At 36.8% G+C, this 14,812-nt stretch overlaps 1 protein-coding gene across 2 annotated transcripts; it reads right to left on the minus strand.

Moving 5' to 3' along the window:
- Window positions 1–2,123: 2,123 nt before the first annotated feature.
- Window positions 2,124–13,383, minus strand: LOC112509954 (eukaryotic translation initiation factor 2A). 2 transcript variants are annotated; one of them, XM_025115182.1, is made up of 14 exons: window positions 13,312–13,383; window positions 12,978–13,039; window positions 12,201–12,555; window positions 11,918–12,104; window positions 10,181–10,415; window positions 9,946–10,014; window positions 9,354–9,455; window positions 9,190–9,230; window positions 7,649–7,782; window positions 3,763–3,826; window positions 3,572–3,665; window positions 3,367–3,488; window positions 2,775–2,797; window positions 2,124–2,683 (listed from the first exon to the last, which is right to left on the minus strand). In XM_025115182.1, exons 2-14 carry the CDS (start codon window positions 13,015–13,017, stop codon window positions 2,596–2,598), a joined length of 1,554 nt encoding a protein of 517 aa, XP_024970950.1. In that variant the 5' UTR covers window positions 13,018–13,039; window positions 13,312–13,383; the 3' UTR covers window positions 2,124–2,595. The 2 variants fall into 2 exon arrangements, with proteins under 2 accessions (XP_024970950.1, XP_024970949.1); XM_025115181.1 differs by lacking the exon at window positions 13,312–13,383 and having other exon boundaries at window positions 12,978–13,298.
- Window positions 13,384–14,812: the final 1,429 nt, after the last annotated feature.

The following is a 14,812-nucleotide window of genomic DNA, read 5'->3' on the forward strand; positions in this document are numbered from 1 at the left end:
ATAAATTATTTAACATAATATAATTTTTTTAAAATTCTTATTTTGCTTTTTATTTAGAAATTTATTAAAATAATCATTTTTCAAGGTTAATTTCATCTACTAATTATTATTATTTTCAAGTTTACCAAAATAGTCATAGGTTCGTAAAATTTACGTCCGTAATTGCGGAACCAACTAAAAAAATTATTTTTACACTTCCTATTCCTGTCCGAAAAAAATTGCATTTTTCACTAAGGTCCGTAAAAAAAATTACATTTTATACTCAGATCCGTAAAAAATTACATTTCTCACTTAGGTTCGTAAAAAAAATTAAAATTATGGAACTAGCATTATTTTAGTAAATTTTATAAAGAAGTGGTTAAGAGGTAAAATCAATTGATAAAAATGATTATTTTAATTAATTTATTTTAAAATTATATAGACACTGAAAAAGACTATTAACAAATGGTGTAAGGTTACTTTTAGGAGACGGGTATGTTGAAGAATGTAAAAAGAGGGTGGTTTAGGGCGGTTGGACCTTGGAAAGGGAAAAGTAGCCATCGTGGGGTTTCTATCATGGAGGTTACAAAGTTGTGAACCTCGATATCCGAATTAGCATCACTTTTTTTATTTTAAAGAAGGGTGTTCATGGGTTAGGTTGATTGGATTGAAGACATTTGAGCAAATCAATTTAATGTTTGCGGTTTGAAAAAATCTTAACTCAAACAAAGTGCAACCCAAAATGCAACCCAACCCGTACGGGTTGGTCGGGTTGATACTTTGGTACATTAAAATATTTTTTTAACTTTGAATATAATATTTCTCTACTCATAATTTCTTTTTCATCATCAACCATTTGATACAACTTATTCATACTTTTTACGTATATCACATTCAGTTAATTTTCACAATTTACATATATATGTTCACAGTTAATTTTTAGAAATGTTAGACCAGTAAACCTTATTGCAAAGTTTGAATGTTAAAACTATTATACCCAAATGTTGCATATTTATTCAAATTTTTGTCTATAGAGATTGACATATGTTATATAAATCCTGCTTGAGAAACAGTTAATATTGATCTTCACTGGTTGAAAAGAGAACTGGTACAAAGCATTTTTTTACTGATACTGTGAAGAAACTCACTTGCTAAAAAATTCAATTATTTTAACCAAAAGCCAAGAACCTGGGTTTTCGGGTTAGGTCAAGAGCATCATGTAAACTTATTTTTTAACTATTATTTAATTTTTATTTTTCTAAGAGAACTATACAAGTAGTGTTTTTATGAAAAAGTATTTTATATGAGTTGGTCCCCATTTTATGAAAGAAGGTATTAGCATGTTTAAACTCAAAAGCATGTATTTAAGCATTTACCGTAAATATCATTATGATTCACTGAAAAACACCTTTTTGGCATATTCTCATCCTCTAATATAATGTTAACATATGAGAAAGCAATGTAAAATGGATCTATATATATGTTTTATTTGGTAAAAACTATTTCTACAAGGTATTTTTGCTTAAATCTATATAAAATTTATATTCAGCTATATGTATACAACCAACATCGGGACGGACAAAGAAAGAGAAAAAGATGAGACATGATTGTCATTTTAAGTATTAAATTTTAAATCGAGATGCAAACCACAACATCGTGCGTGTACCTTATTAATCCGACTAAAAATAAGAGTAAAGTACGTTTTTAGTCCCTATGATTTTGAAATTACAATTTTCATCCCCATGGTTTATAATTCTTTACCATTTTTTTTTTTTTTTTGTCCTTGTGACTTAAACTTCATTGATTGCTTTGTCCTGTGAATTACATTCCATTTCTTTTTTAGTCTCTCATACTTAAAATCAATATTTAGCCTCAACAACCAAAATAGAAATAAATTACAAATCATAAGGGCAAAAACCGCAAATTCAAAATCACAAGGACAAAATCCACGATTTATAACAAACCACAAAGACAAGAAACGTAATTTACTCGTAAAGATATGATGTTCCTCTTTCTTATCCCACCAATAACTTGAATAACCATCATTATGTTATTTGATATCAAGTTATATAAATTCATGTTTTTTTTCTGTGTTCAATAAATTGATGTTTTGGCTTCATATGACCAAGTGTACTAAGAAAAAGACAACTAATATTGGGATCACATATTTTATTACCCGGGTCTGCAAATGTACGAAGGTAAAGTGACTAGTCTTGGACCTTTTGACCTATCTTTTATAACCAATCATGCACCTCAACCAAATCCTTGAGAAGGACCAGCCATAACCGAGTCCCATATTAGAAAACAGGGACTGGACCAACCGGGCCAGGTTAGGCAGCAGCTGGTCCCAGATCAACCATAACTGCTCTCACCTAAAACTAGCCATTGATCATTGGCAAATGTGCATGGTTGGTGCAAACAAATTAGAGAATAAGGACAAGAGTTGATCAAATAATTATATGGGTACATGAGGCGAGGCCAACTTGGTCCCTGAGATTGTTCAATAGATAACCAAAATACCTCAGCCGGAAGTCGCAAATCTGAAGGGGTGACTGACGAAAAATGTCGGAAGCCCCCAAGAAAACAAGATTTGTATTAGTGATCCAAGACCATTTTTTAATCTGCACCACCAGCTTCTGCAGCCTTCTTCTCCCTCTGTTTCTCCCTCTTTTTCTTGTTTTTTAATGCATTCTTACTCATTTCTCTGCAACAGAAAACAGGTGATAATATAAATGCATGGAGACGCATCTATTTCTGCCAGTTTGTATGATGAAATAGGAGAATGTAATACTTACCCTGAAGGGCTTCCTCCAAAGAGCTGCATCAACAATTACCATGTCAGAAATACCACAAAATAAATTTGCTGACCAAGCCATTAAAGATTACATTTTATAGGCAGAGACTTGTATCCAACAAGAACCTAATATTTGCACCTCAACCTTGGGAGGAGGGGAGGGAGATATAACGCTAACTGTAAAAAGGGCGACAATGAAAATTGCTTTCAGAGGGCTGGGAAGGAAGTATTTGTGCAGACTCCACCCCTAAAATTGTTTCCAGGGTAACACCACTAGGAGGAAAGTTCAAACGGGAACCGTAAATATTTTGAAAAACTGGAAACCAACTATTTCATGTATTATTCATGATGAATAATCATGTGTTTTCAACATGAATGATTTTTATCATCAATATCTATCACGACATTCAATTATGAATAAAGCATGAGTCGCTGGGTTCCCAGGTTCTCATTTGAACCTATCCATTGCTACTAGTTGCCAACTTTCATCCCGTTTTACTGATGTGCTGTTTTTCTACAGACTAGAACAGTTAAATTGTAGGGTCATGATATTTAGTTCCAACAAAATATATGATAAAATGTATCGGTTGCACCTCTGTCTGTTTGGCAGCTGCAGCCTTTGCATGAGGTGGTTGATATGCAGCAGGTTTCTTCTGAACAGGAGGATTGGTGGAAGTTGGTTTCACAGAGGTCTGGGAAGATTTTGACCCTTGTCCTAAATGATAACAAGACAACTTCAGTTTAACAATGCAAAATTTTGGTCCAAAACAAATAATAAGAAGTCTACGCATAGAGAACCTTGTGGTTTGCTTTCCACTTTTAATGAGCCAACAGACTTGACAAGTTCTTCAATTTCACCAAATTTATCAGGTGAATCTGCTTTCCAATCGACCTGTGAGAAGAGTTAGCCCAGCAACTAGTAGGACAAAAATGAAAGAACAGCACAAGTTTGCAAACCTCGATGAGATATGAATACCAAATAAACTTACCTGATACAATTTCTCAAACATCTTCTTAAAGAATAATGACCCATTGTAATGGAAGATTTTAATCCTACAACAATACAAGCGTTAGCAAATGAGCCTTGTTTTGTAATAGGATCAATTCTAAACATCAACGAGTACTATAACAATAGTGATCTATCACTTCCATCTTGCAGAAAGAAACAAAACTGAAAACTAGGGTAGCCATTGCTACAACACTTGAACATTTAAGAGTCAGCTGCAGTTGCCTGCCAAAATTCTTTGGTATTGCCTCTGTTAGAAAATCCTATAGTTATTTTGTAAGTTCAAATTCGTCAAGGATACCAAATACTTCTTTTTGAACTTTATTTTTTAAAGCATTGAACTTTAACAAAAACTACAGTGTAATATGATGATTGGCAACCAATTTTTTATAATTAATTCATGTTAGAAAGTACCAAATTTAAAATTAAAAAACTCCCAAGTGTTCTAATTTTATGCCACAAAATTGCTCCTTTTACTTCAAATAATTATTTAACGAGGCAGGGAAAAGGGAAAGGAAGGTAGAGGTTGGGGGGCATCTGAGGCACACAATCTTTTGTTTTGGTCGGCGAAGTAGCACAGAAGAAGTGATGGGGCACTAAAGGAACGCTACGGCCGTGGGCCCAGACAAAATTTCCATTGAGGTATGGCTTTGTCTGGGAGAGGCGGGTACACTGGTTGGAAGAGCTTTTCAATGTCACACTTAGGACTGCCAAAGATGCCTGAAGAGCAGAGGCTTAGTATGGTGGTGCCTTTGTATAAGAGAAAAATGTGACACACAACATTGTGGTAAATATCAAAGCATAAATTTACTTGGTCACACTAGGAAATCATGGGAGCAAGTGATTGAGGCTAGGGTGCGGAGGTGAACGGAGGTGACGGAGAACCAATATGGTTTCATGTGAGGCCGATTTATGAATGAGGCAATAAACCTCCTCATATGCCTCATGGAGAAGTATAGGGAGCATAGTAGGGACGTACACAAGGTGTTCACAGACTTGGAAAAGGCTTATGATAGCGTACCATGAGACGTGATTTGGAGGAGTCTAGAGAAGAGGGAAGTATGATGGAGTTATGTTAGGGCGATTATGAAATGTAGTAACCCGGGAGAGAGGAGTATTTCCTTGTGGATATAGCGCTACACCAAGGATCAGCGTTAAAGCCATTCCTACTTGTCGTGATCCTGGATGAGATTTCTCGAGGGATCCAAAGGAGTCCCCCATTATGTATGTTATTTGCAGACACCATTGTGATGGTAGCGTTCCAACGTAGAGATGAATGCTTTGGAATCAGAAGGCCTATGCATTAGCTGCTCTAAGACCGAATACATATGGTGCAATTTTAGTGGAGAGCAAGGTTTTAAAAACCGAGATCGGGCCTAGAGAAATTTTCCCTCCACACCCCGAGGCATAAGCGTCTAGGCCGTGTGAGGTGTAAACTAAAAAAAATTATATATACATATAGGGTTGGGTCCCGGTGAGAAGCGTAAGAAGGGATCTCCATCCTTGGATGCACATTAGGATGAGATGCACCAAGATGCAACGGGTCGATCCCTGTATCAAGGACGATTCATGGGTGGGTATGAGATTAAAAGTGATCACGGGTCCAAATCCCTTCTTACCTTTCTCACCTTAACTCTCCTTCTCACACGATCCTACGCCTACATATATATAGGGTTGGGTTCCAATGGGAAGTGAAGTTATGGTGAGAAGCTTAAGAATGGATCAATCCTAATTGAATGTCAAGACTAATGAGGTGCACCGAGATGCACCGGATCAATTCCCTTCTAAAGCGCAATTAATAGGTGGGCATGAGATTAAAAGTGATTAAGGGTTCAGATCTCTTCTTACGCTTCTTACTATAACTTCCCTTGTCACACGATCCTTTGCCTATATAATATTTAAAATTATCATTAATAGTCTCAAAATTATTTTCATATATGTAATAAATATACTAATTTTTGTTAACAAAGTAATTAAAGTCACTCATTATCCATAAAGACAATTAAAGTCGCACATTTATCCATAGAGAGAGACTTAAAATCACACACTTAACAAAAAGGAAATCTAAAATCACACATGAAAAATCCTCCTATATAAAAACAAAAGGTCATGGTCTTGCCCTTCCTCATATCAGTCTTGCTGTATTGGAATACCTTCTGGCTATCACTCTTCAATCTGAAACAAGATGGTAGAAGCGGAGAGGAAGACAGAGCAGCTAAGTCACAACTGGAGGAGGGGGTACGAGCAAAGGGATAAAGTAAGTTAATTTAACCCCAAGTCAATTTTTAAACCTAGTTTCTAACCCATGCCTCGCCACCTCAGGCATCTCAAGGCCCAACTCAGGCGTCTCAAGGCCCGCCTCATCCTGCCTGAGGCATACGTTTCATTCAGTTCACTTGAGGCAGCACCTTATGTTCAGAGTCCCACCACCTTGCGTCGAGGCACATCTTGAGGCGTATGCCTCAAACGATTTTGAAAACCATGATGGAGGGTATATCGACAAAGGGGTGGAAGTCAACAGGGGGGAGGTTTAAGTATCTAGGCTCCATGATTCCAAAGGGAGGCAAGTTCAATCATGACATAACACATTGCATAAAGACAGGGTGGCTAAAGTAGAGGGCTGCCACAATGGTGTTGTGCGACAAGGTCCCACTAAAACTGATGGAAAATTTTATAGGTAGCCATTAGACCAACTATGTTGTATGGTCCAGCGTTACCCGACAAAGAAGGCCCATGAGTTGAAGTTGGAAGTTGGAAGTTGCAGAAACAAGAATGCTTAGATGGACCTTTGACCGGACCAAGTTCGACAGGATACCGAATGAGGTCTTTCGAGCGTGTTGGGAGTTGTGCACATCATGGATAGGTTAAGAGTGGTGTTGGGAGTTGTGCACATCACGATTATATAAAATTTTAATTATTAAGTATCGTAATTGATATATTTGTGCTTGAACTATGTTTTTGGCGTTACTCTTATACAAATGCAACAATTAAAAAAGGGTGATACATATTTTAGCATTATATGTCGTTTAAACGTAAAATTGACATTTATATACATAATATATAAAAACATTCTGTAAAAAATTAAATTGTGTAGACGCTGAAAAATCCCCTATTCGCCGATGGGGATGGGGATGAAATCTTATTTTCCGACGAGGATGGGTACTGAGATGGGGATTGCGATCCCTGATACCCACGACCTTGTTTCCATCTCTAGGTAGGCCGAGGAGGACATGAGATGAAAAGTTGAGGTTAGACATGATGGTGTTAGACATTTCCAAGGAGATGACCTCTGATAGGTGTCTTTGGAGATGCGGGATTAGGGTAGCAGACTAGGGGCAGGGACTATAGTTACCATGGTTGGGAGCAGGAGGTATAGAGGGTTGAGGGTACGGTTAGTGAATTGGCAGTTAGGATACCAGGGTGCTATGTTACAGCTAGGGTGTGTGGTTTTTCTTACCTCGGCTGTGATTTCCTGTACCTACTTCTGCCTGTATGGTTTTGTTTACATCTAACTCAATTTTCTTGTGTCTTGTGTCTTATTTCTTCTTTCTTGTTTCAAGTTCGTCTTTGGGCCTCGCCTCGCCTCGCCTCACCTTTTGCATTTTCCTTTATTTCTTCGGGGATACTTTCTACATATCTTGCACACATCTCACAAGCTGGGGGGTCTCAACGGAAACGGTCGCTCTACTGTGTAAGGGTAGAGGTCAGGTCTGTCTACATCTCACCCCCAAAGCCCACCTCTCCCCCTCCCCCCAAAATAATTCTTTAATAATTGAAAGACACAAGAAGTTTGTTACTTTATGTCACAAAGTTTCAAAAAACAGAGATGGCTCTCTACAGTTGCAGAATGCAGCTCAACAAGAACATACCCATTGTCAACTTGTAGCCTTGGAGCTGTTGTGGCGGTCATGAAATAGCGTCCATCAGGGGACCATTCACTCGTCACTGACCATTCAGCCTTAGTGGTCCCAAGTTGCTTTTTTTCTACGTAGTCCCAAAATGCCTGAGAATTGCATCATAAGTTAGTAAGCCATATGAACAAAAGGGATCACATAGGCATTACATCTTGCTAGAGCTACTTTCGGATTCTTGAAACACAAATTAAAAGAAAAAGAACATTTCCAGCCAGATCGTTTAAGTCACCATAGGAGCTTTGTTGAGCAGAGCAATCACAGCAGTGAACAATAGAGAGCAGGAATAAAGTTTTTATGATCTCACCAATCTAGGATATAATCAAATTATGAAAAATATAATATAATAGATAAAAGAACCCAATTCTAACTATTTTGTAATTTCATAGGATGTTATCTGAACATAGAAGAACACTGATAATTCAAAACTTAAGATAGCTTACAAGCAAGAGAACAAAACTGGGACATAAAGAAATTGTTTAAGCTTAGAAGTGTCTTCAGCTGAATGATCTATAGCAATGTGTGAAAGTTGGTTTCCGCTATATGAGGTTTTGAGGTGAAAGTTCCCAAAAAGATGGAACTGAGTAAGACTTTGGAACCAGATAGTATATTGTGGTTTGAAGATGCTTTTGGCAGGTAGCTACAGTATGACGCAATGAAAAAAACCTGACTACAAAAACCTCGTAGGTGGAGGAAGAGTAATCAGCCACAATGACAAGAAATGCAAAGGCATCCAAAGCTGGACCAATTGTAGGACTGTCTAACTTATGAACCATACGGGAGTGGAACAGTGGATTACAGAAACATCGCTCAAGGATTGAGACAAGGTTTCTCAGAAAATCCATATGGTACAGAAGATTGATGACCTGGGCTATAAGTTCTGATTAGGCAACCAAGATCCATTGCACATGTTGACTAGGATAATTAAATCCAGAAAGAAGAAGAAGAAGCTGCAAGAGGCTGCACATTCGAAGTCTGGTATATAATAGGGAATGCAAGAGGCTGCATATTCGAAGTCCAGTATATAATAGGGAATGCAAGAGGCTGCATATTCGAGGTATAGATGATATGCCAGCGAAATTCCAAAAATGACACTTGGTTCCTTGAAAATTGCATTGGTTGACTTGGTGCATAGTTCAAGTAAAATGTTTGATTATTGGAAAATATCTAAAATACCTTTAGAAAGACAAATACAAGAATCGTGTAGACCCACAACACCACCATCAATCTACTTGTAAGTTGTAGAAACAATGATGATGGGGAAATATGTAACTTATACTTGGAATCTTTCAAAGATGTTGCAAATTTCATGAGATATCTCAAGAAGGAAAGTGTGGCAAATTATTCAAAGGGGCGTAGGAAGCATATATTTTTGCTGCTTCAATTAACTCAGGGGAGGGGGGAGGAATAACAAAAAGGACTGATGTTAATAGTTGCATTGCAGAGAGACTTGTTTAGCAACAAGAAAAGAAGACAGGTATCATCATCTGGAAACATACCATGTCACCTGGTAGGTTACCAAACCCAGCGACACATATAACTGTAGAAAAAAGATTAAGGCCAAAACATTCTTTAAACAATGTGCACTACCAGCACTCAGAAATATTTTTGGAAGTATTTCAGCATGCAGAGCGTAAGCAACAAACTATATCTTGAAGGATACATCTTCCCTTTGGGTTCCAGCGAATGGTATTGTAAGGGCCTGTCCCAAGCTCCAGCAGAGGGTTGCACTTCTTGTCAAAAATTGTTGCCATCGCAGGCATGACTATTGCGTGTCAAGTAAACAGAAAATAGGTATTTGAGCATTGACAGAAAGAATCTTAAAGACCAAGTGACTCACTCATCCTCCGACCTATCTCTAGCAGAAACGACATAAAAGCACATGGAAGAGAAATAAGATATACCTAAAATGTCGAAAAGCAGTCACATGGGAAGTAGTTGCATATATGAACAATGAAAAAGCAAAATAAGTGCAAAATTAGCCATAAAAATTTGTGAGATGTGTAATACATGATCATCACATTCCGATTTACAGTTGTATGAAGAAAATTGGAAGCACAAATTAGCCATAAAAATTGATGATATATGTAATACATGATCATCATATTCCGATTTATAGTTGTATGAAGAAAATTGGAAGCACGACTTCCAAAAGCATATTCCCTCCCATCTATATAACAGCTTCAGCCTTAAATATTAGCTATATTTATCTTAGCTGCCAGTTCATATGTATTTTAGAATGAAGAGAAGGATACATCCATAAACAACTGCAAACTCTTTTCCTGAGTATGACCATTGAACATCATGTACAGGCCCTTCTTTGCCTGCCAAAAATCCTTAATTAGCAATCTAACACCTACTGAAATATATTATATGCTTGATAATTTTCTGATATTGTGCATTTGGTAATGTATTTGGAAGTGTCTTTAGCTTACATGATCATAGCCTAAATGGCATGTTATAGTCTGTTAGCAAGAAAGACAAACTTACGAAGGGGCACAAGTCCATCATGAGTCCCATCTAAAGTCAAGTAATTTAACTTTGATTCTCCATAGTAACTCTGGTTGGTTTTATCAACATCTGACTGCACCACAACCAGAACCCCTGTAGAACCATGGTTCCAGTGTTGCTGCACTGTTGAACACCGGAAGAAACTTCTACGAGCAATAGGTTGACTCTGAGAATCAGGTGCACAAGCATATATCTGAACGCTAGCAGGCATTCCCTACAGATCAAGATAAATCAGGTAAAACATCAAGAATGAAGCCCTCATCCATGAGAAAAACAAGAAGCGGACTCTTGCCAGGGGGATTCACTGTTTCCTGAACCAAACAGTGCCTGCCATTAGAAAACACTCCATTCAGTATGAAACACCCTCATGTTGCTCGATGGCAATAAATTGCCAAAGCTTGTAACACTCAATTAGGCTATGTGTAATGAACATAAAGTTGAGAAATTCTGAAGTATGAACTCAATATACTTTTCATCTAGCAAAAATATACTACTTCCTACTTGTAAATGTCCAATTTTATTTGGCATGCATGCTTAGGCACCTCTTCCATTTCAAATAATTTTTTTCAAACTATATACAATAATAACATTGCATACTTAAACTACCTTGTATTAACTACCAGGAAGCACTTAAACATGTGTACCACATTCAATGCGAGTATAAAATTAAGATGGAAGCTTATCACTTTCTGATTACTAAGTTGGTCTAGGCACTCTATGCATCTCCCGTTCTCTCACACTCCAGCTGCTGAATGTTCAACCTAGTAACTGATAAACCTCCTTTGAGGTTTACTTATAGAAGAAGAAATCAGATTAGTAGTGTAGCTGCTGTTTCTTAGTAGTCGATTAAGGGAGGGTAATTTGGTAATTGGGTTGTGCTTAAATAGGGAGCTGTCAGTTGAGGCCGATTATTCTGTTTTGGTTGTTTTCTGTGAATTAGTTGAGAGCGAGAGCTCAGGGAGAGGACCAGACCTCTCRAACRTCTGGTAATTGTACCAATTCCGTTTCGTAAAAGATTGGCCGACAATCTCTTACCGATTTGTTCTAATTGAAGCAATCCTGTTACAATAAGCTGTGTATTGCATGTTACCACTGTCGATTTGAGTTAGGGAGTGTGTTTCAATTAACGATTCAAGCTAAGGTATAACAGTAACAATGCCACATGCCCCAAGCCCCAAGTCTATCAATCTCTAACAAGTTATTGCTTCTGCCATCTAAAGCATCTATGGTGTTATATAAGGAACATGCACCCAGATACATCACTGGCCTACATAAACCACTGGCAACCATTGTGTAGCACATAAATGAAATCAAAATTTTGTGTAGCATGTAGCTGATATTCCCTTCAGGCATCAAATTGAACTCTCAACTAACACATACTGCACTATTTCCATCTTAGTCATTTGTTTAGACTATTAGACAAGTCTGCCTTAGTATGTTACTCACAGATTCAAGATTGCAGGAGCTCAGTAGCCTAGAGAGTAACTGGGCAGAAACCTGGATTCAAGCCACAGTGCCACACTCGCCCTAGTGAAAAATTGGTGCTACCTTACACAAGGTATATCTTGCAACGATGAAGTATCAATAGAACCTTATAATATCAGTATCTTATATATATAATCTAATTTTCACCTTCTTCCATTTTTCCTTTCTGCTTCTTCATCTAAGGTTTCCTTTAGAGTGAACTTCATAAATATAATGCTGCTAGTTACAAACCTTAGATTCTGGAACAAATGCAGCCACATGTGAACCTGGTTTCTTAGAAAGCTCTGCTGCAGCAATTCCAGGGATTCTGATCTTGTGCACGATGCCTTTGGAAAAATCTCCAGCATCAAAAAACTGAAGCTCATTTGTTGCCATGCGAGAAGCAACTGCTTCATCAGAGCTAAATCTGATTGATGGCCTGAAACATTATAAGCCAATCACAAGTAAAGCTGCATAGAACTTAAAGAATCAAATACCAGAAGCAAATAGTGCAGACCACAAATATAAAATTTACCATGTTGCTTTAGTCATGTTCTTCTGGGACAGAGTATAAACTGATTCTCCTGTCTCTGTCTTCCATACAGTGACGTTCTTTTCCTGCGGTGATGAGACTTTCTGGAAGGTCTGTAGATAAGTTCCACATGGAGACAAAGCAGCAGCAAGAATGTTGGAGGATTCAAAAGATCTTATCTCTTTTGAGCTTTTGCAATCATAGATGCTAATTGTAGACTCGGACTTTATCACCATTAATTTGGATCCATCTTCGCTAAATTTGGCACTTGTGCAAGGAACTCTATCGAGCTTGATACTGGGTTGATTATTAGTAAAAGGTGGTCCATTCCATATAGCTAAACCCCCGGGTTCTCTAACTGGGAACAAGGATAGCCACAACAAATTTCACAATAGAGGAAGTGAGAAACACAATACAGCATTATGAAGCCCACAAACCCATTATTTTCATTTCATGAGTGGTCAAATATGCAAACTAAAGTTACATGTATTTAAAATGCTTTGACATACTCTGCAAAATTCAATTGTAATCAAAATAGTCACAAGTGTGTTCCATTTGCCAAAAAGTCCCAACTTCTCAGCAGAGAAGCTCTGTTATTTTACAATACCGTAAGTAACAACACTTAGGTTAAGCCGACTATCATTAGGTTGGATATAAATATATGACGCCTATTAAAGCTAATCAATTCCGTGCTTCAGACTTATAAACGTTACTAAAGACTATTCATAAGCTGCTACCGAGATTGATTTATCGTTGTTCAGGAGCTCGAAAACAAATTACCTAAAATCTCCAATGCCGGTGATGAGTTTGCGACTGACATTACAGGTCCGTCTGTAATTTACCTGAACAAAATGATTGAAGAAACAACAAAGATGTTCTTAATAGAACTTAAAATTAAGATTTTTCTGTTAGAAGTTGATCACACACAGACCTAAAACACGAATTCAATAACTTCTAGCAGCTGTGTCGGATCAAAAGAAAACACAAAATGGAGCAACAATTCAGCATCATACATAAAAAAAATATAAACCCCAACCAAACATGAACTAGAACGGACGTGATAAAATCAACTTCAACCTAAAAGCAATTTCAAAGGCTGAACAGAGAATCTTACCGGAGAGACGGCAGGTGACCTTTTGGAAAGAGCGGTAGGGTTTAAGGTTTGCCTTTGCTGGGTTGATTTTAGCCAAAAATATAGGGTCTAGATCTGTAACAACAAATTCCATAAGGTTTTAGGGGTGTTTGGTATTTTGTTTATTGAGTAACTTATTCCGGCATGATATCGATAACATACCGATTTTTAGCGGCTGTTTGTTTGGCTCTTAATGTCAACCTCTTAATCGGTAAGAGGTAAGGAGTGTTTGGTAAAAAAAAAAATAAGCCCCTTAATGGTTACATAACCCTCTTAACCATTTTGTGTCCAAGCCTTCACTAAACCATTCAGTTTTATTTTTTCCAAGTTTGCCCTCTCTACACAGCCCTTCCTTCACATCGCCTCCCATGTATGGTGAAGTGGAATGGCATTTGAGAGGAGGGATGTCAAGGTTAAACATGTATAATTTTACTGTTTATTGCCTATTTAGTTTATGGTTTGATAGAAGGCCTATGGTTCGTAAACTTTATGTGCAACATCTTATGTGAATTGTTCAAAAACTATTATATTGGAATTTGATTGTTATGTTTTTGTTTATGTTATGTTTGTTTGGATTAATATGAAATATGTAGTTGCATTTACAAAGCAATTGTTTTATTCAGATGTCTGTCAAACAGCTATATTTCATTCAATACTAAATTATACAGAGGGTTAAAATGGTAATTTGTTGTCATTCAGAGAACATTTACCAAACAACCATATTTCATTCAACACTTAACCATTCTGACCATCTTAACCATTCTGACCACTTAACCATTCTGCACAAAATCATTCAGCAACTGTCAAACAGCCTCTTAGTGTTTGTAGGAAAAAGAAGAAAATACTTATATTGGTTTGTCACCGGTAATAAGAAGTTTTTGATAAGTTACTCTCTTGTAACTTATTAACTTATTCTGTTGTGGTACTGGTAATAAAAAGTTTTTAGTGTCTGAATGGAGAAAAAAAAAAGATATCTCATCTATTTTATCAGCTTAACCGGTGCAGTAACCGCCACAAGTTACTCCAAACACTTTTTTATAAAACTCTGATTTGCCACCGCATCAATTGATAAACATTTTTACAAAAAAAACATAAGTTGTTTTAAGAGTAAGGGTCTGCTTACCAAATATCTAAGATAAATGCCGACTAAAGTAAGACGTTTCATCGGAGTAGGAGATCAGACTCAGGTAAATGCCGAATAAAAGTTATTGTTTACCTAGTATTTTATATTAAGCGTTGATTGTGTAAAAATGACAAATATACCCTTTTTCATTTTTTTTATTAATATTCATTTCACTATTCATAATATAATGTTCATATTTAAAATGTAATTATAATATTATCTATACTATATTATAAAGCATTTAATAAAAACTCTTAAAAACCACTTTTTATGCGTAAAGTACTGTTTATTAATTCATATTACTTAAAACTCAAAATTACAAGTAGATTGTGCGTAAGTACAACTTATTAAAGCTCCATA

Source organism: Cynara cardunculus (genome assembly GCF_001531365.2).
Source record: "Cynara cardunculus var. scolymus isolate 2C chromosome LG 3, CcrdV1, whole genome shotgun sequence".
NCBI lineage: Eukaryota > Viridiplantae > Streptophyta > Magnoliopsida > Asterales > Asteraceae > Cynara > Cynara cardunculus.

Excerpts from the sequence above, each read along its gene's own strand:
- LOC112509954 (XM_025115182.1), bottom strand. The coding sequence starts at position 13,017 with ATGTCAGTCGCAAACTCATCACCGGCATTGGAGATTTTAG. Across the intron at positions 12,105-12,200 it reads AACATGACTAAAGCAACATG|GCCATCAATCAGATTTAGCT; the intron begins GTAAATTTTATA and ends ATAATGTTTCAG. Across the intron at positions 2,684-2,774 it reads TTTGGAGGAAGCCCTTCAGG|AGAAATGAGTAAGAATGCAT; the intron begins GTAAGTATTACA and ends TTTCTGTTGCAG.